At 56.2% G+C, this 17,849-nt stretch overlaps 8 protein-coding genes across 8 annotated transcripts; 4 read left to right on the forward strand and 4 right to left on the reverse strand.

Moving 5' to 3' along the window:
- Positions 1 to 44: 44 nt before the first annotated feature.
- N657DRAFT_568359 (uncharacterized protein) lies at positions 45 to 490 on the forward strand (the record flags this gene model as incomplete). The annotated part of the gene is made up of 2 exons (XM_062788579.1): positions 45 to 159; positions 216 to 490. The coding sequence occupies 2 exons, from the start codon at positions 45 to 47 to the stop codon at positions 488 to 490; spliced, it is 390 nt and encodes a 129-aa protein (XP_062650049.1).
- A 19-nt stretch (positions 491 to 509) lies between these two features.
- N657DRAFT_643063 (ARM repeat-containing protein) lies at positions 510 to 1,835 on the reverse strand. The gene is made up of 2 exons (XM_062792470.1): positions 1,220 to 1,835; positions 510 to 1,149 (listed from the first exon to the last, which is right to left on the reverse strand). Exons 1-2 carry the CDS (start codon positions 1,702 to 1,704, stop codon positions 636 to 638), a joined length of 999 nt encoding a protein of 332 aa, XP_062650050.1. The 5' UTR covers positions 1,705 to 1,835; the 3' UTR covers positions 510 to 635.
- A 256-nt stretch (positions 1,836 to 2,091) lies between these two features.
- On the reverse strand, positions 2,092 to 4,985 carry N657DRAFT_679239 (uncharacterized protein; the record flags this gene model as incomplete). Its single annotated transcript, XM_062796166.1, has 2 exons — positions 2,092 to 3,661; positions 4,957 to 4,985. 2 exons carry the CDS (start codon positions 4,983 to 4,985, stop codon positions 2,092 to 2,094), a joined length of 1,599 nt encoding a protein of 532 aa, XP_062650051.1.
- A 980-nt stretch (positions 4,986 to 5,965) lies between these two features.
- N657DRAFT_567605 (phosphoribosyl pyrophosphokinase) lies at positions 5,966 to 7,530 on the reverse strand (the record flags this gene model as incomplete). Its single annotated transcript, XM_062788528.1, has 2 exons — positions 5,966 to 7,206; positions 7,272 to 7,530. The coding sequence occupies 2 exons, from the start codon at positions 7,528 to 7,530 to the stop codon at positions 5,966 to 5,968; spliced, it is 1,500 nt and encodes a 499-aa protein (XP_062650052.1).
- A 712-nt stretch (positions 7,531 to 8,242) lies between these two features.
- N657DRAFT_632387 (uncharacterized protein) lies at positions 8,243 to 8,689 on the forward strand (the record flags this gene model as incomplete). The annotated part of the gene is made up of 2 exons (XM_062791138.1): positions 8,243 to 8,398; positions 8,432 to 8,689. 2 exons carry the CDS (start codon positions 8,243 to 8,245, stop codon positions 8,687 to 8,689), a joined length of 414 nt encoding a protein of 137 aa, XP_062650053.1.
- Positions 8,690 to 9,456: 767 nt separating this feature from the next.
- Positions 9,457 to 10,908, forward strand: N657DRAFT_679242 (uncharacterized protein; the record flags this gene model as incomplete). Its single annotated transcript, XM_062796167.1, has 2 exons — positions 9,457 to 9,504; positions 10,597 to 10,908. The coding sequence occupies 2 exons, from the start codon at positions 9,457 to 9,459 to the stop codon at positions 10,906 to 10,908; spliced, it is 360 nt and encodes a 119-aa protein (XP_062650054.1).
- A 791-nt stretch (positions 10,909 to 11,699) lies between these two features.
- On the forward strand, positions 11,700 to 13,170 carry N657DRAFT_568099 (uncharacterized protein; the record flags this gene model as incomplete). Its single annotated transcript, XM_062788563.1, has 2 exons — positions 11,700 to 12,034; positions 12,099 to 13,170. The coding sequence occupies 2 exons, from the start codon at positions 11,700 to 11,702 to the stop codon at positions 13,168 to 13,170; spliced, it is 1,407 nt and encodes a 468-aa protein (XP_062650055.1).
- Positions 13,171 to 13,741: 571 nt separating this feature from the next.
- N657DRAFT_688851 (uncharacterized protein) lies at positions 13,742 to 17,101 on the reverse strand (the record flags this gene model as incomplete). The annotated part of the gene is made up of 1 exon (XM_062796960.1): positions 13,742 to 17,101. The coding sequence occupies one exon, from the start codon at positions 17,099 to 17,101 to the stop codon at positions 13,742 to 13,744; it is 3,360 nt and encodes a 1,119-aa protein (XP_062650056.1).
- Between the last annotated feature and the right edge of the window lie 748 nt (positions 17,102 to 17,849).

A 17,849-nucleotide genomic window follows, 5' to 3' on the forward strand; every position in this document is an offset into this window, starting at 1 on the left:
AATTTGTCTGGGCGAGACGTGTTTGCAATAGCCAACCTGCAAAAATGGCCGCAATCGGTTCCTTGATCTTTTGCACAGACTGTGGCAACCTCCTGCCTGCGTCCAAAGGCAGCGAGAAGAACATTCTTCATTGCGACTGCTGTGGCGCAGAAAATAGAGGTTGGTTCGGAACTCGAGGATTGAGGACGAGCTGGAGAAGGCGCTGACTCGCGTAGATCAACCGTGGAAAGCTGTGACAACAAGAACGAAGCCATCCGATTTCCCATCTGCCCTGCGGCAGAAGTTATCGATTGTCCAAACAGTTGCGAGGCATCAGGTACAAACGGAGCGCATCGATGCGAATACCGAGTGCCCGAAGTGTAAAAAGATGGGCGTGCGGTACTCGGAGGTGCAGCAGAGGAGTGCTGACGAAGGCTCAACCATTATTTACAACTGCGATTGCGGTGAAAGGTACGCAGCGCCACGATCGCTCGTCCAGACCATCTGCTAACGAGTTTCAGGTGGACTATGAACAATTGATATCGCATGACGAAGACGATACCCGAAACTAAATTTCACCCATCTATGGCGCGCCCCTGTGTTACCAGAACGATCTAAAGACATTTGCAAGACCCAAACGTCGGAATAAACCCGATTCAAGCGGTACCTTGAACCTCCGGAATCAGCGCATACTCCGTCTCATTGCTCTTCTCGTACTCGGCCATATCCAGGGCAACGATGACACTCTCGCGGACGACAGCCTCCTTGTCGTGCAGGAACCTCTTTAGGGTCTCCTCGACGCCCTCCTCATCCCCAAGGCTGCCAAGTGCCTCGGCAGCTTCGTGGCGGACCATACTCGCCTCCTCCGTGTTGCTCAGGGCCGCAGTAAGGGCGGGGATAGATGCCGGATGGGAAAGCTGGCCAAAGACAAAAGCGATTTCGTGGCGGAAAAGGGCAGAAGGGTCGGCGAAGCCCTTGGCAAGGGCGAGGACGGCAGGGACGGCAGTCGGCAGATCGGGCGGCGATGCCAAGCCGCGGAGGGCAAACATGGCGCGGTATCTCTTGAACAGTGGCAGGCTTGTATCCATCAGCGCCTTGCCCAACTCCTCCACCGTCTGCTCCCCCTGCCCTTGAGGCATAGGCGGCGCGGGATCAACCGAGGCAAAGTCACTGCAGGGCACCAAGTTAGTTAGCAGCTACCACAATAAACAAATGACACGGACACAAGAAACGCCATTACCTCGCCCGCAACCTCTCCTGCTTCCTCCCCTCCCCATTCTCCCACTCAATCCTCTCCACTGCAATCTCGCACGTCTCCGTAACAACCACCTCCTCGCCCTCCCGATCCCTAAACCTCCTCAGCACATCCAAACTCCCGACATGCCCCAGCGCCCCGAGCGCCTCGGCCGCCTCATGTCGCACCATGGCGTCCTCGCCCAGGTCCTCCAGCACCGCGGTCAGGTATGAGTTGGCGGCGCCATTGCCCGTCTGGCCGAGGCAGTACGCCAGCTCGTGCTTGAGCAGCGCCGACGGCGAGGCGAAGCCCGCGGCGATGGCGTCGATGGCGGCGAGCGATTCTGCCGAATCAGCCGGGTGGGAGCGTGCGAGGTGCTTGAGGGAGAAGAGCGCGCGGAAGCGCACCGGCAGGGGCGTCGTCTCGGCTGTGAGCGTCGCGCGGAGAGAGGAGATCTGCGAGAGGGTTGTAGGTTCTTCTGGGGCGGTCATTTTGAGCTGATGAGGACGGGATTTGGGTGGTTTTGGGTTTGGTGTACGGTACGTCGGGTGCGTGAGGGTAGTCTTGCTTTTTGGGGGTGGGAAGATGGAGGCCGGAGGAAGCTGGTGAATCGCCGACGGTGGGCCGAGCCAACGTCCGCTGCAACGCGGGGCTCATTCAAAATTTGGAGGGGCATTCTTGGCCGATAAGTATCGATAAGGTGCCTGCTTTTGACCCTACCTCGCTAGAGCTTGCTGTTGAGTGTTCGGGGCTGTCAACAAACTTGCTTAGGTACATTGTCAACAGCCAAGAAGAGGCGGACAGCAGGCCCATATCGAGCTAGTTGGATTGATGATGTTTTCAAACCCGTTCGTCCACAGTGCAAGTCGAACATGACCTCACTCGTCGCCTCTGGCCAGGAGGTCGAACGGGTTGCTCGAACGAGGTTTAACCTTTTCTTCGGCCGGTGCCACGGCCTTCCTCTTCTTCGATGTTTTGTTGCTCTCGGGCTTCTGGATGGCCACTATATTGGAAATGATATCCTCATAATCCTCACATAAATTCTTCAAACATGACAAGCCGCCTGCTTCTCTGACCAAGGTGATGCTCTCAGCGAAGTTCCTGGGTGAAGGAAAATCCGGCCATGGTGGGAGTCGCGATAATGACTTGGCGAGTTCTGACATGGTGGTTGATGGCGGTTCGATGTGATACGCTGAGAAGTCGAGTATCTGACGGAGCATCCGAAGTGAATAGTAAGTTGCTTGAATCTGTGCGAGGAAGTGGAGACCATCCCACGAGCACGGGTCCAGTCGTCCCTTGGCATCTTGTCCAAGCACTTCAAGGCTCAGCGCGTAGCCCCTTCCACGCTTGATGGCCATGGTGATATCTTGGTAGATGGCGAGCACGATCCAGATGAGCTCTGGTCTGCTCAGGTCGGCCTCGATCCTGGACAGGAGCGCTAGCAATGTAGCGCTGAGCTCGTCAATCTCAGAAATGGGTGGGATATCAACCTTCAGGCCCGAAGAAACGGACTGGAGCCTTCTCATCTCCGAGACGAAGGGTATGTTGCTGCCTCGAATCGACTGCAAGGCTGCGTACGCCAGCTCCCTGACCGGCTTGCTTGCTTCCCATGCGCTTGTCCGAGATGGGCAGTCGAGTAAGAATGGCAAGTACATCTCCAAGCTGTGCTCATTGCGATCTTGTGCTGCGGGATTGATCCCTGCGGCCGGAGTTACAACCCCTGAGATGCGAAGAGATCGGAGAACAAGCTCAGATATCCGCGGATCCAGTTTGGTGATGGGATCTTTTTCGAGCTCTGAAGCTACTTCCGGCGAGAGATACTGTTCAATAAAGTCTGAGTATTCAACCCCAAAGGCCGAGACTGCCTCATTCCTTTTGACTCTCTCAACGGCTTGCTGTACCGTCAGATGAGGATCCCTGCTGACCTCAAACGCGAGCTGCTGCAGACCCCTCTCCGGCTTTAGTGACAGCCGTCTGCAGAGGTCCACGGGCCGATATTGGGGAGCGATGAGTTTCTGGTTTTGGATGTCGGCATCGATGTCTGCGAAGAAAACAACCCCCCCGGCTTCGCCGAGCTCATGTACCAGCAGGTCCGAGTCAGAGGTGATGACGGTCCCCCCATGCTGGCGGACATGCTGTGCGCAGAATCCGTCCGCTTCACCGGGGACTAGCTTCACAGGAAAGCCAGATTCTGGCGAGTCCCTCAATGCGTCAATTACCGCGGGGACAAGAAAAGCTGGCGGCGGCGGCTTCGCCTGCTTCTCTGTCGACCATGCGCTGGGGAATAACTCGACAATGGCATCAATTGCGTGACGCGGATTTGCTTTCGGTACTCCTGCGGGAAACGCCGAGTGATATCTGATCAGATCTCGGTATGATTTGATGAGCCGTTGTATCCTCTCAGGCCGTTTTGAGCTTGGCAGGTAGCTGTCGAAATAGATGGCTGAACTGAGAGAGGACGTCAGCTCGGGATTCGTATCATGTGCGAACGGCTCAGCCGTACACGGAAAGTCCACATGCTTGGATTTGATGCAGCCAGGCTATGGCGGTCTTGCCCAACCGCTCGTAAGACGGCTGCTCAAACGGGCTGCTTCTTCGGGTGGCTTGTGAGCAGAGGTTGAGAATGTGGTATGCAAGAGCTGGGCCGTCCAAAACTGCACTTCCTGGTTCAACCGGTGCTCTCTCGGCATACGGCTCCAAGTGTCTCTTCAGCTGCGGAATGCCCATTGCACTGCAGTTGTTTCCTTAAGCTCTTTTCACCGGCTAGAGAGAAAAACCGTCATAAACGCGAAAAAGATTGAGCGAGAAATCATGAGCATCGTCTTCCGCCAAATGGAGAACAGTCACCGTCTTACGCGCAATGATCCCCGTCGAAACAGTTTGAAAGGACAGATGTGGCCTTGTGTCGAGACCCTAGAAACAAACTGACAAGCAACTGATTGTGGTACTCGTTGGGGCTCCTCAAACGACCGATCTCACTAGCTGCTAAGGAAGCTAGTTAGGTAAATTGATCTAAACAATATCTATGTATTACTGTAACTTCAACTGAATATAGAGACTTTGACTTGACGTATATTATCAGTGATCAATATCCGTAAGTGGGCCACTCTAATGTATTTTGATCAATTTCATTGCCACAATAATTGAAGAATTATTAGGCAATTTGAGATTTCTTACTATTATCCTATAACTACATAAGTTGTTGGATTTACAGCAGCGAAAATAGTCAGTTCAGGAGTGTCACGTAATAGGTAGACAGGAATATTAGCGATTGCGCGATGCGTATCAAGTTCCTACTGTGGTATGATGGGTAATGAAAATCTCCATGCGCGGTACCTACGCTAACCGAGAGTAAGGTATCCACACTCTTCCACATTAAATACAGTAAACAACTAACGTGTTTTATCAGCGAATGCACCATATCAGCGAGTGCACCACTGGTAAGGGCTGCATATATATTTGGGTGTGCAGCACTAACGACGGGAATAAGCGGGGAATAAGCTGTTAGTACTTCGACTAAGTGTCTGTGCAGCCCTTACCAGTGGTGCACTCGCTGATATGGTGCACTCGCTGTGTGACGGGCACCACGGCAAGGTCTGGTCAGCCTGCACATCCATATGATATTGCACGAAGAGAGCAAGACTACCTATCTAGCGTGTGGGCATGCGACCATGTCTTATGCAGATGCTGGCCCAGTGCAGGTTCGGTGCAGAGGTCCGGGACATGGCATATACATGACGTACGCATACGTGGCCTGCGTGGCCAGATCCATTGCTCGGATCCGTGGCCCGGATACAGGAACAGGAATCCTGTGACACGCTGATAAAACACGTTAACTAAAATTTAGTAAGATGTGAAGACCTTAGTTTGCTAGCAAATCTGTATAGCGGGCTGTGTCTCAGGGTCTCTTGGCAGTGGTATAAGTTGATAGTTATACTTCGGATCAATTCACTTAATTAGCCCCCTTGGCGGGCTGGTCGGGCGGCGTTTTTGGAGCTCCGACGAGTAAATTTGAGACTCTGCTGCCCCATAATGTTACTATCCGTGGAATACCTGGTATGGTCCGTGCAGACATCGGCGGATGATCGCTATAGCCGGCGAATGATTATTGTAGCCAGCAGATGCAGGATCAGGTACCTGTACAATACAACATGGCGCACTATTCAAGTATTCGGCGACGAGATGCTTTCATTGTTTGCTTAGATTTACCACACGATAAGGTATCCTCACAACATCACGGATACACAGATATGTACCGAGGAGTTCTCTTGCCCCTTGCCCACCAACCTTGCGGAAGCAACTCGAACAGAGCTGGACAAAGGGCCTTCTGTCTCGGACAGTCCCGAAGGACGGGTAATTTTCCAACGTTCCGTTAAGAGACATGCCCTGGGCTGGACAACGCTCCTGCCGTCGTAAGTGACAGCATCGTTGGGGTTTGAAGGGCAGAGTTTGCAACAGTGCCTCCTGTAAGGGGACGACTTCCACTGGGGGAGGCACAGATAGACCTACGGGCGGCTGGGCTCCCGCGCTGACCGAAAATCGTCAATTCGGTACCTGAGTGCTCATGCCGTCTAACCATAACCGAACCACCCTTGTGCCAAAAGTCAAAGAGGAGTGCCGCCATCCGTCGCCCAACGCCAACGCTTGTAACCCACACTCCCCAAGATCCAGGAGAAGTAGAAAAATGGAGCCTTCGACCGGTAATCGGGAGCAGAAGAGAGCACAAAATGAGAAAGAGATGCTTTGCCATACTTAGTCCATCAAATGTTGGAACAGCGGCGACATTGACTCGCCGTAATGGTTCCGCCGTATCGCCTCGGCCAAGAGGAACGAGAGGTCGAGCACCACCAGCTTGCTCGCGTTGCGTGCCTTGTGCTCCGGGATAGGATAGCTGTTGGTCACCATGATGGTGTCGATACAGTCGCAGGCCTGCATCTGCTCCAGGCAGTCCCCTCCAAAGACGCCGTGCGTGGCAATACAGTAAACCTTGCTGGCACGGCCGCGCTTAACCACCGTCTCCGCTGCTGCGATCCACGATCCGGGCTTGTCGATCATGTCATCGACAATGAAGACTGTGCGCCCCCTGACATCGCCCACTAGCGTGATCGTGCGCTCGACTGCGGGGTCCTTGAGGATATCGTCCTCCTCATCAGAGCTCGCTCCCGCGTCTCCAGATCCGCCCAGGGCATGAGACTGCGGCGCGAAGAAGGAGGACGCATGCGACATGGTCATGGGGTCTTCCTCTGGCACGCTGGTATCGGCCGCCGACATGGCCGGCGAGGGAAAGTCGTCCGGAACGACGTGTCCGTGCACCAGTCTGCCGTGAGTCACCTCGTGGGCTCGCTGGTCGTTATACTCCAACGCGTCAAGTTCCCCCTCTTCGTCGATCTCATCGATGACGGACGACTGGGACAGCATGGTCTGTGAGCGCCTGGGGGGGGACTTGCGCGTTCGCGAGTGGTCGCAATTAGCACGCATCCGCGGTGACCCTTGAGCATCCGCGGCGGTGCGCGGATCTTGCGCTTGTCCGCTGTCTGCAGCGGGGTTCGCGTTCTCGGGCTCCGACGAGTTGTTACGCACCTGATTGCTGGAATCGAGCCCCGGCTGTCGCTCAAGCCCGTCGAGTATCATGCTGGCCGCCATGCTAGGGCCAGGGCCTCTCTTCTTGTCCGTCGTCACCATGCCGAAATTGAGCTTAAGAGCGTCGGCAAGCGACGTGACCCTCTTGGTGCCGCCCGCGTTTTTGGACACCACAACCGCCTCCTGCCACCTTGGTACGTTGCGCCGAATCCAACGCGCAATCAGCGGTTCGGCGTGGAGGTTGTCGACGGGGCACTTGAAAAAGCCCTGCATCTGGGAAGCGTGGAGGTCGACCGTGATGACGTGCTTGACGCCGGCGACCCCAAGAAGATTGGCCAGCATCCTCGCGGTGATAGCTCCCCTATGAGACTTCTTCTTCGATTGGCGGCTGTAGGGGAAATACGGCAGCACGGCTGGGCCCAGCGCCAGTCAATCTCCTGAACGGCCTGCCTCCAATTGCGGCATTGATGCAACGTACCAGTAATCTTGTTGGCCGAACCTCCCTTGCAGGCAGAGATCATAATGAGCAGCTCCATGATTGTGTCATTGATCTTGGGGCTGCCTGATTGCACAACAAAGACATCCTTCTCGCGGACACTGGTGAGGATGCGGACGCTCGTCTCGCCGTTGGAAAATTGCGTGAGCTCGGCATCGGCCCGCGCCATGCCCAGGTTATGACATATCTTGTCTGTGAGATCCGGGCAAGAGCTGCCCGCAAAGATCAAGGTGCCACGCATGGTGTCGTAGTTCAAGATGGAGTGTTTGGAAGGAGAAAAATGGTAAATTTTGGAGTCCCCTCGATAAAAAGCGGCGGACACGAGTGAACCAATCAGAATGCCAATTCGGAGAAACCCGCGAACGACAATGCTGCTGGCCCTGCAGGATGGTTTACGTTGAGTTGCTCGTCGGACTTTCGAAGTCGCCGATCCACCTAGTCGCCAAGTCGCTCATTTCGAAGCCCCGACGAGTACGGGTAAGATACTACGCGGTAGGTTGTTTCTACGGGTAGGTTCTGGGCCACGGAAGTCGATGGCTAGATGGTGGCTTATGGCACAACGGAGAGAGTAATTTGGAAACTGAACATATCAAGTACCTTACATTTCGAGATTGAAGGCAATTTTGAACTTGGAACTAATAGTGCACATGCTCTTGGTTTTTTTGGGGTCTCGCCCTATGGAGAGCACGGACAACGGCATTCGAGCTGGTCAGATGCCGTGATACGATAAGAGTTAATTAAGGGTATCCCGTTCTTTTCCATTCTGTAATTACTACTTCTCATGTTCTCAGGCAACTGCGCAGCGGGACCATGGCCGATGTTGGTTCCGGTGATGAATTGGATCTTTAACAAAATTCGTATCTGTGCCCAAAAGCTCTCGAAAGCATCCCATTTTGACTACATTCCTAGTAGGCTTCAGGAGACTATTTGGAGTCAATTCAACTGAAAATACCATGCCACTCTTCAGCGGACAGTGGCTGGGGCTGGACGCGCTGCTCCACCGCCCGCGGCCTGGGAGCAATTCATCGCCCAGCCGTGCATCTTCATTGCACACAAGCTCTTACCTGGAGACAAATTCTCCCAGTCAACCTCTCGTCGATCCAGTCTCGGTAGTCTGCGTCTCTGACACTCACAACAGCTAGCCCACGCTGCCATACGGAGATGTCCTCATCCAGGCAGGCGACTTCACCCAGTCCGACTCCTTGCCAGAACTGCAGGCCGCCGTGAACTGGCTGCGTGCCCAGCCGCACCCTGTTAAGATCGTCGTTGCCGGCAACCACGACCTCCTGTTGGATACGAGCTGTGACGACCGGAGAGGTGCTGGGGATGAGCCTTTCAGTATCCTCGCGGCGAGGATGTATGGGCGGGCACGGTACCGCAAAGCATCGACGTTCTGGTAACGCATTGTCCTCCAAAGGCGCATCTTGCCTTGCTGCGCTTGGGTTGCGAGCACCTGTTGCGGGATCTATGGCGGGGCTACATGTCTTTGGGCATGTTCACGAGGGCGCAGGTACCGAGTGGTTGCAGTTTGCTGAGCTGCAAGACGCTTACAAATGGACCGTGCTCGCCGGCGGCGGAATGTGGAATTTCGCGCGGACAATCAAGGTGTTCATCGGGGCGCTCTTCCATCCGACGACGGAGGCTAAGTGCTTGCTTGTAAATCCTTCAATTGTGGGAGGGTTGAGGGACAACGAGAGACGACAACCTGTTAAGGTGGTGATATTGCACTAGCGAGATGAGGAGCGAATTGCTGAGACAGAGCAAGGAACGTCTCATCTCTAGACAAACAGGACGTGAGGCCCCTCCACAGTATTGTTCCTCTCCAAAAATCTCTTGCTCCTTGCCCCCTCTTCCGGCTCCTTGTTGCACTTGTCCGGTATAACTAACGGCTGCGACAGGGCCGCCACCGTAGATACCCAACCCGTTCCTCCTCTAGTACTACCGGCCGGCTCCTCAATTCATCTTCTGCTGCATCGCCAGAAATCATTCCCGGACTACCCCGCGGCAAGCCGCGCTCAATCAGGCGATTGAACGCTATCACCAAGTAGGATGGCAAGACAGCGAGGATGGCGTATCGCTCCGCGTCTGGGTCCGCGGGATCAGGAATTGCCGAGACGGCCCATGACGGCTGGTTGAGAAAATGCTCAATCTCGTTCCGCAGGCAAAAATGTCGCCAACCACCAAATACCCGTACATGCGGACAACGACGCTGTGGGTGTGTGGCAGATTTGCCTGGAGCTCAGTATCGCATGTTTTCGTCACCATGGGCTAAAAACCACGATACAGACGGGAGTGGTTTGCGGTTTCTGATTATTGCGTCTCTTGATTGCTGCCAGAAGACCTTGAGAAAGATAGAGCGGAATTCATTGTTGCGGCTGTCGTTAACAGGAACCCAGTGTATGTGGTGCTGTTGGCAAGTTGGACACAAGGCGATGTGATACTCAATAACTTTACTGTGTAAGAAACCTCCCCAACAACACAACACCTGAAACTTAGTCGTCCACTGCAAATGACAAATTTGGGGACCGCTCGCTGCACCGGGGGTCATAACAAGCGCCGGCCACACCAGCTTATCAGCAGCAGGCCCCTGATCATTACCGCAGTCGAGTTCCTGGACAGGATTTGACGGCTGTACCTGACAGTTTGGGTCAAACATTAGCCGCCCTCTGTCTTCATCACGCTCCCGTTGTTCACGGAGCTGCTTGAACGAACGAGCATCTTCAATCTCTGGAAACCTGAGACGGTTACCGCCGATGAAACCGGACCAGCTATGCCGCCAGTGTCCTGGGGGCGATGCGCAGGAATCGAAAACACGTGCCTTTGAGTTGTTGGCATGTTGGCACCGAGGACGACCCGACGACCATAGGGGCCGGCCAATTTGCAGTCAACGACTTGTGTATTGGAAGTGAAGGGCCAGTCCAGGACATAAAAGACATACAGGAAGCCCAGTGCCAACCAAGCAAGCATGTATATGCAGGCATCGAACTTGACGAATCACTTCCGTGATCTACGAACTCCGCTTCCTCAACAAACTCAACCATCCGACGTGCCCCATCGCTTCCAGCAAGCCCCCTGTGACCTGTGAGAATCGGTCAGCCTTGGACCGGGTTACAGCAACGCCGGTATGCCGACACTCTACCTTCGCTGGCACCTGCGGAGGCCCCAGGACAGGACGCGCCGCTGCCAGACCTGGACCGCAACACGCTGATCTCGGCCCTAAGACACGTTGCTGCCTATACCGCAATAAAAGAAGGGATATGCGACGGTGATTGCCCGTCTGTGGTTCGGTCAACACCATTATTTCCAGAGCCAGGCCACAACCCACGATGTGGACTTCTTCAATAAATACCGGACGGTCACCGACTTCGAGCAGCTCGTCAAAGGCGCCAGGGAAGCCGCCAAGCGCAATCCCGAGCTCAACGAAGAGTGGTTCAACGACACTACCATCTTGTTCATCCCGAAAGACCAGCGGCAGACCCTCACGGAGGAGGCCTTCGCACAACAGGAGGTCATCTTCAAGGAGAGGGGCCTGACACTGCTCGCAGCACCCTGGCAGTACGCCTTCTGCTGCAAGGCGGACCACCTCGCTGGCGGCGGCCTCAGTCTCGCGTGGGATTAAGACCTCGATGACGCTGTGCAGCACCTGAGGCGGTTATTTGTTGAAGAGCGGAGAGGTGCAAGTGCCGAACACGACAGTACCGGAGTGGTTTGTGCAGTATTCGTTACGATGGACGAGCGCCATTGACGGTGTGGTTGCGCAGGTGAATGCGGCTTTCCACGCAAAGTTTCATGTGAGCTACAATGCCATTGTTTGATGTGTGATCGGTACGGCCATGAGTGTTATTCGGCGTTGGGCTGGGGTGTATGATATGGCCAGTTGGAAAGATAAATGGGCGATTTAGAGGAAATGGGAAGTTTGTATTTTGTATTTAATGGTAACTAGGGACCACAGGCTCGCACTCTCGGTACTGTGATGCGTGAACACACTGTTGTATACCGGCTGATGCTTTGCTCCTCCTTTGCTCGCGTTTCACCTCGTGATGTTTATAGATCGTTCTGGCCACTGGTTGATCTGTCGATGAACCAGCCTTGTTGAACTGCTCCATGCGCAAATCAATTCCTCATCTCCCCCGGCCAATCAATACTCGCGTCCGAGCTCTCTGTGCCCGATTTTCGTTCCAACCGACCCACAAATGTCCAGTCGGCTCCTCTCTTTTTACCTTCTCGCACTTTTGCTACCTCTTACACCATTTTTCAAGCCGTTACATCAACTTCGGTTACAAAATGCCCTGGACAGGAACTGAGGAACCAGGGATTGGAGAACATCTCCCAGACGTCGCCCAGGAGCCCGACCCTCCATCATCACCGTCTGCGGAGGAGGAGGATGTCGATGGCGACGGCAGTGAGATGATGGAGGGTGGTGACGATGACGATGCCGCTCAGCCGCCGCCTTCCAAAAGGATAAAGATTGTGGGTACGTATGCACACAATGGAGAGGCGACTGGGGACATACAGCAGGTCCGGGAGGACGGAACGCAACCACATGATGCCAATGGCAATGGGACAGAGAATGAGAACGGAAATAGGCAGGGGTATGAGCAAGGACAGCAGCAGCAGCAGCAGGAGGCGTTCCAAGACAGGGTGCCACACTTCAAGCCTAACCTCGCCGAACCTGACGACAAGGGCGAGAATGATTGCTTCTTTGACACGTGTGCCACAAGGGCGGGAGGAACTGCCTACCTTATGTGGGTTTCTCTTTTTTGTACTGTTCTTGCCGTCACCGTTGGGCAAGTGCTGATAGAGCCGTAGGAAACATTTGCGAGATAAGCATGGGCTCGTCAGAGGCGACCAGGGCAGACTCGAAGGCGGGAAGCGGAAGGCGCCGAAGTATCTGACCCTCTGCCCGACCAACTGGCCCTTCAAGCACAACTCTAGCTCCTCCTGCAAAGCCTGCGAGGATATCGCCGGCGTGTCGGCCGTGCTAGGCCAGCACGAGCACGAGAGCCCCTCCATCTGCTCCTTCTGCTGGACCTACCTCCCAACCCGCCGCGATCTGGTGGCGCACGTCGATCAGGGGCCCTGTCGGAGCAACGAGATGTTCACCCATAAGGTCGCTTTCGTCCGGCACATGTACGCCGAGACGCTACGCATCCCAGGCGCCGACGAGATTTCACGGGCCGCGGCAGGCCAGAGGCAGGCGCATGCTGAAGCCGAGCGCCAGGCGCGCTCCGAGAAGTGGCAGTACGAACAGCAGGCAATGCAGGCCTGGACCGAGCAGATGCGCGGACTTAAGGGACAGCAGCAGCAGCAGCAGCAACACCCCGGCGTTCACCCAGTTTACGCGCCTCCCGACCCATCCACCCCCATCGTCTTCGAAGCCCAGCAACAACGACGACAACAAACACAACAACAACAACCACAGCAGCAGCAGCAGCAGCAAAAATCCCCGGCCGCGTACTCACGCCAGCGCTTCACACCGTCTGCAGCGGCAGCTCCATCCCACGTCCCGGCCACACCCGGCCCAACCCCGGCCTCCGCCCCCTTCCCGTTTCCCCTACCAACACATGCCAACGCAGCAGTGGACATTGGATACGCAATCACGTCGGTCACAGCCGAGGCCATGGCGCGGAGTATTGAGCGGCTGTCGACCGCCGTGGCCGAGCTGACGGCGGCCAACACGCGGCTGGTGCAGGACGTGAGGGTCAAGGACGGGCAACTCGCCGCGAGGGACGAAATGCTGCGGAAGAAGGAGGAGAGGGTCAAGGCGATGAGCGCGGAGAACGGGGAGTTGCATGCCGAGGTGGAGAGGTTGAAGGGGGAGGTGGAGAGGTTAGCTCAGGATGGTGGTGGTGATAGTCCCAGGGGAGAGGTTGGGGGTTAAGTGAGGGATATGATATTGTACCAGTATTGCAAAGTATCCAACGACCGGGAGAAGCGACTGGGGCAGGCCTCGATGTTCATGGATTTTTTGATGGAAATGCGGTGCTGTCAAAGAGGTCCAGAGGATGCCTAGAATGCTGTACTTTGCTGCGTTGAGCTGGTCACTGGATAGAGCACTTGATGACCCTCCTCAGAAACCGTCCGAGCTAAATCGAGCCTGAGCCGGCAGCGCTGCTACCTGCTGTCGAGTATTGCAAGGAACCGGACTTAATGTCCTGATGCTTGCGTTACTTCATCGCGCTTCTAGGATTTCACCAACCGCGAAAACACATGGATTATGCCCACGGCAGCGGATCCTAACTTTCAACTTACATGTCGGTGATGCCATTCCCGACTATTCATACAGACCTTCGCATCCAGGGAAGGGCCCCTTACCGCACAACACAAGACAAGTCCCCAAGACCCAACCCGGTGACAGACTTTTAGACTTGGAACTTGCAACTCACAACCAAAACCAATGCCACGGTTAGGTGGCGATAGCAGGTCATCAAACCAAGCCCAACCAGATCAGATCACTCCCCATCATCACCCCACTCCGTGGCGCCCTCCCCGTCGAAACGCACCCCATGCAACTCCTCCAGCAACCTCTCAAACACCTCCCCCTCCCTCGTCTCCTCCGCGCTCCCGACGTCCTCCAGTAGATCCTCCTGCTTCCACCCGCCACCGGGATGGCTCTGCTGGCCCTGACCACCACCACCACCAGCGGCAGTGGCAGCGGAGGTTGGGCCAGCCTGACGCCCCACATTCCGTATGATCCGCCATGCCCTCCTAAATTCATCCCGAATGTTGACAATCCCAGCGTGCGTGACCGTCCGCGCGACATTATGGTCCAGCTCGAAGGGGTCTTCAATGGCAAAGAGGTAGCGGTATCGGACTTCTTTTACCTCGACATTCTTGGGTTGGATTTTTGGTTGCGAATGGGCTTGCTGGCTTGAGGCTGCGGCGGTCGTTGCTACTGCTTGGGGAGGAGGGCCCGAATCGTTACTCGGCTCCCCACTGGGTAGGGGGTTCAAGTCCGGCGGCGACGGCGGCGGCGGCGGTGCGGCCGCAGCTGAAGACTCAACGACCGTCTTGGCGCCAGTCCAGCCCTTGGCCTGCTTGCTGAGCAGACCGCCATGTGTCCGCAGGCTGATGACGTCGCGGCCCCAGTCGAAGCTGCGGCAGGGGAGCGTCGACATGGGTGCGCCGCCCTTGGCGTAGTACTCGAAGAAGCCGCGCAGCAGTTGGCCCACCGACTCGCGGTTCTGCGTCAGGGCGTTGTCGCGCGCGAGGCGCACGATCTCGGCCTCGTCGCGCCAGAACTGGATGTTGCGGCCCTTGCAGAGAACCGTCTCCTCGATCTGCTGCGGCGTGAGGGTCGGGTCGGGCGGCCGGGCGAGTTGTTGCAGGTTTGGGCAGACGAACGGCTGGGCGATATTGACGAGGTAGTGCAGCATCATGAGCGAGTAGCCGTAGCTGCCCAGCGTGCCGCGGTAGGGGGTGTTGATGCGGCGGACCTTGGCCCAGTGTTTGACGAAGAGGACGAGGGGGCGGACACGGGGGTCGCAGTGGGAGTAGCAGCGAAGGAGCAGCGTGTTCTGCACGGCGAGATGTGCAGAAAAGTTGATGTCGCACTGGACGCCGACGCCGGATTTGGGAAATTCCAGCGCACTGCTGTACCGATCTCGCGGCTGGTTCGGTGCTGCCCGGGACGGGTCGCCAAGCAGGCGGATGTCAGCAAGCAGCGACGCCGAGCCAGGAGGGAGCGGGATCATGCCGTTGGAATGACCGCCAGGAGATGTCTTGGTTAGTGGAGCGCGCAGCAAATCGACATATTGTCGCACTTTGGCCGCGTCTTCGCCCTGGTAGAGCCCCTTTGCCAGACATGCTTCGTATTCAAGGGCAAGCTGCAGGCTTTTATGCCTGCGGCCAATGGCTTGCAGGTTGTTGATGCCGTGAGCTTGCTGGAAGTCCTGAACTTGCTTCCGGATAGTTGGGTTGGAGATGCCTCCCACATAATGGTCAATCAAAGTCGGCAGGATCGTCTCGACCCGGGCGTGCGAGTCGTAGCCGCCGAGGTCCTTTAGAAGTCCCACCGCCCGGGAACAGTAGTTTGCAGCCGATTCGCCCTGGGCCTGGGCAAGAAGTAAGACCTGAATGGAAGGTATCCTCTTCAGCTGTTCGACTGCCAACTGCAGCTCCTTCTGGTACACGAGCGGATCACGACCGTAGTCAGGGCTGTCTTGGATGGCTCTCCAGGACCGCACAGCGGTCTCTGCAGCGGCATCGCGGGACCTATCCTTTTCCTGGAACGGCCTCGATTCCCAGAGCAACGCCATATGTTCGCCCTCGACTTGGGTAAACACTCCCAGCAGGGTGCGGCGATTGGTAGGCGAGCTCAAGTCGTAGCGGTTGAGGGAGCGGTACCACAGCAGCCTGTCCCGCAGTTTGCTGTCGGCCAGGCCTTCGACAAACGCCAGACACACCTGATTTAGAATCGTGACATCTTCTGTCGTGAATTCGGCAGCGTTTGAGTAGGTTATGTCACGCCCGCCGAGCTTCCGGAGAAGGCGCTTGGCAGAACCGTAGTAGCCGGACAAGTTAGACGAGTCGTTCTGCTTGAACCCCTGCAGCCGCTGCTCACGTGTGAGGCCATCCTCCTGCGCCCGACTCTCGGTGGGCTGATTCCCGTCAGCCGTGTGTGAGTCTTGGGCGCCCGATGCCTCATCCTCCTCGAGGTTCTCGGTGACGCCACGTTCCCACTTCGTGCGCTCCCCCAGCAGCGCCTGGCGTAGCTCCTCGGGAGGCTTTTCGCACACCTTGATGATGGGGACGCGTGTCTGTGTGAGCAATCGAGCGCCAAGACCGATTTCAAGGAAGGCCTTTTCGATGAGGCGGGGGATGGGAGAGCCTGGAGCATCGGGTTGGACGCGCGACAGCGGTGACAAGAGGCCGAGGTCCATGTCAGACGCCTTGGTGGCAAAGCCAGAAGCGAGACTACCAAAGCACTTGAGCTGCACGCTCTTGGGAGGGAAGTCGAGAAAGCCGTTCTGGGTTCTCTCGTGCTCCGTGATGACGGACCGGGCCACTGCTTCGATCATGAGGCGGAAGTTCTCCTTCTCCATGATTTCAGAAGGTTCGATCTCAGCGTCGGCGACGATGGTGCGACAGAGACCCTCGAGCAACTCGGCCTGAGCCATCAACTCGTCTTGCCTAGGGCCATTGAACTGCCTCCCGCGGGTGCTGATATTGGGACCTCCTTGTCCTGGGTGCATTTGGGAGGAGCTGTCGAAAGGCATGGGCGGCATGGGAGACATACCCGGCATCTTGTACGACAGTCTGGGGTCTCCATGATGCATCGGAGGCTGTGGCGGGCCAAACTGATTGGGTCTTGCCGCCATAGGGCCGTGGTACGAGAGAGAAGGTTGGTGCCGCGGCCGGGAAGGAAACGGTACCCCTGTCAGAGGGGCGTTCAGCATCTCATTCCCAAGACTGGGCGGGCGGAAGGTGGCCGAGCGCGACTCTTGCATCCTGTGGTGATCATTCCTGCCGTGGCCTCGACCGCCATATGGCCTCTGTGACTGGTGGAACTGCGGGCGAGTGTCGATGGGGATGGACAGCTGGGCTGACATTTGCCGGCGCTGCGCTTGGTTTGGTCGCTTCCGGGACGTCCTGGATGCCGGCCCTCCTCTGTTGCTCGGCGATGACGGGCTCGGCGGGTTTTCCGGTTCCGAGAGCGCGGGAGATTGAGAGACGAGGTCATCAAGCGGTGGTTGAGAAGCACCGCTAATTGGTGGCTTTTTGGCGGAAGGGGTCTCGGAGTGGCTCAGGATCAGATTGCGAAGTCGATCTTCAAGGGGAGTCCCTCCTCCGGATCCTCCGTCGGCCGCCATCCTACTGGCTCGTCCTCGGAGAGCGAGTTGGCTGTTAATTCCCTCTTCACCCTTTGCCAGCACCGGTAAATCGACCACGCCCGAGTTCCTGCCCTTGGAAGACGATATGCTCGCTGCCGTGAGATGCTTGTCCACGGCCGGCAGATGTGATCCTGCCTGCAGCTGGACTCACAGCTCCTCGACCCCGGCCCTCTAAAGTACGGGTGTTGTTTTCAGGGGTTTGGCGAAAATTGAGACGAGGGCTGATGATGTTCTGGAGAAAATAGCGACCCAACAGACCAAGAGCAGAAGATTGGCCAGGCCTGCCTGGGCTTCGGCACCGACTTTTATCTGCTGGCTGGGATATTTACAACTGTCCACAGGATAGTTGCCAATGACGATTTCATGCCAACGGCGATGGTTCGTTGACTTCCAGTTCTGATGATTGCCCTTTACTGTCAGCCAGTGTCGGTGGATGTCTTGCTGACGGGCTGCAGTGGTGGAGTCTTGTAGCCCTCCCAGTCTCCCCACCACAACAAACGGAGACTAAGACTCACAAGTCAACCGAAATGTAGGCGGCAAATCGAGCCAACGGGGCTCTACTGTGCAATTGATACTAACTACATATCAGTTACTTACGGGTTGTTGAAGGAAACAGAATTTGCGCGACCCAGCTGGAATATTTGATCGCAAGTGACTCGGGATGAACCGAAGTCGAATGGAACTGCAAGTATTCTTGAAGCTTGCTTGAGCTCCAACTCCACTGAAT

Source organism: Parathielavia appendiculata (assembly GCF_033297405.1).
Source record: "Parathielavia appendiculata strain CBS 731.68 unplaced genomic scaffold N657scaffold_3, whole genome shotgun sequence".
NCBI classification, from domain to species: domain Eukaryota; kingdom Fungi; phylum Ascomycota; class Sordariomycetes; order Sordariales; family Chaetomiaceae; genus Parathielavia; species Parathielavia appendiculata.

Coding starts and splice junctions, on each gene's coding strand:
- N657DRAFT_643063 (XM_062792470.1), bottom strand. CDS start 1,704: ATGACCGCCCCAGAAGAACCTACAACCCTCTCGCAGATCTCCTCTCTC. Junction 1,150..1,219: donor CAGGAGAGGTTGCGGGCGAG/GTAATGGCGTTT, acceptor GGTGCCCTGCAG/TGACTTTGCCTCGGTTGATC.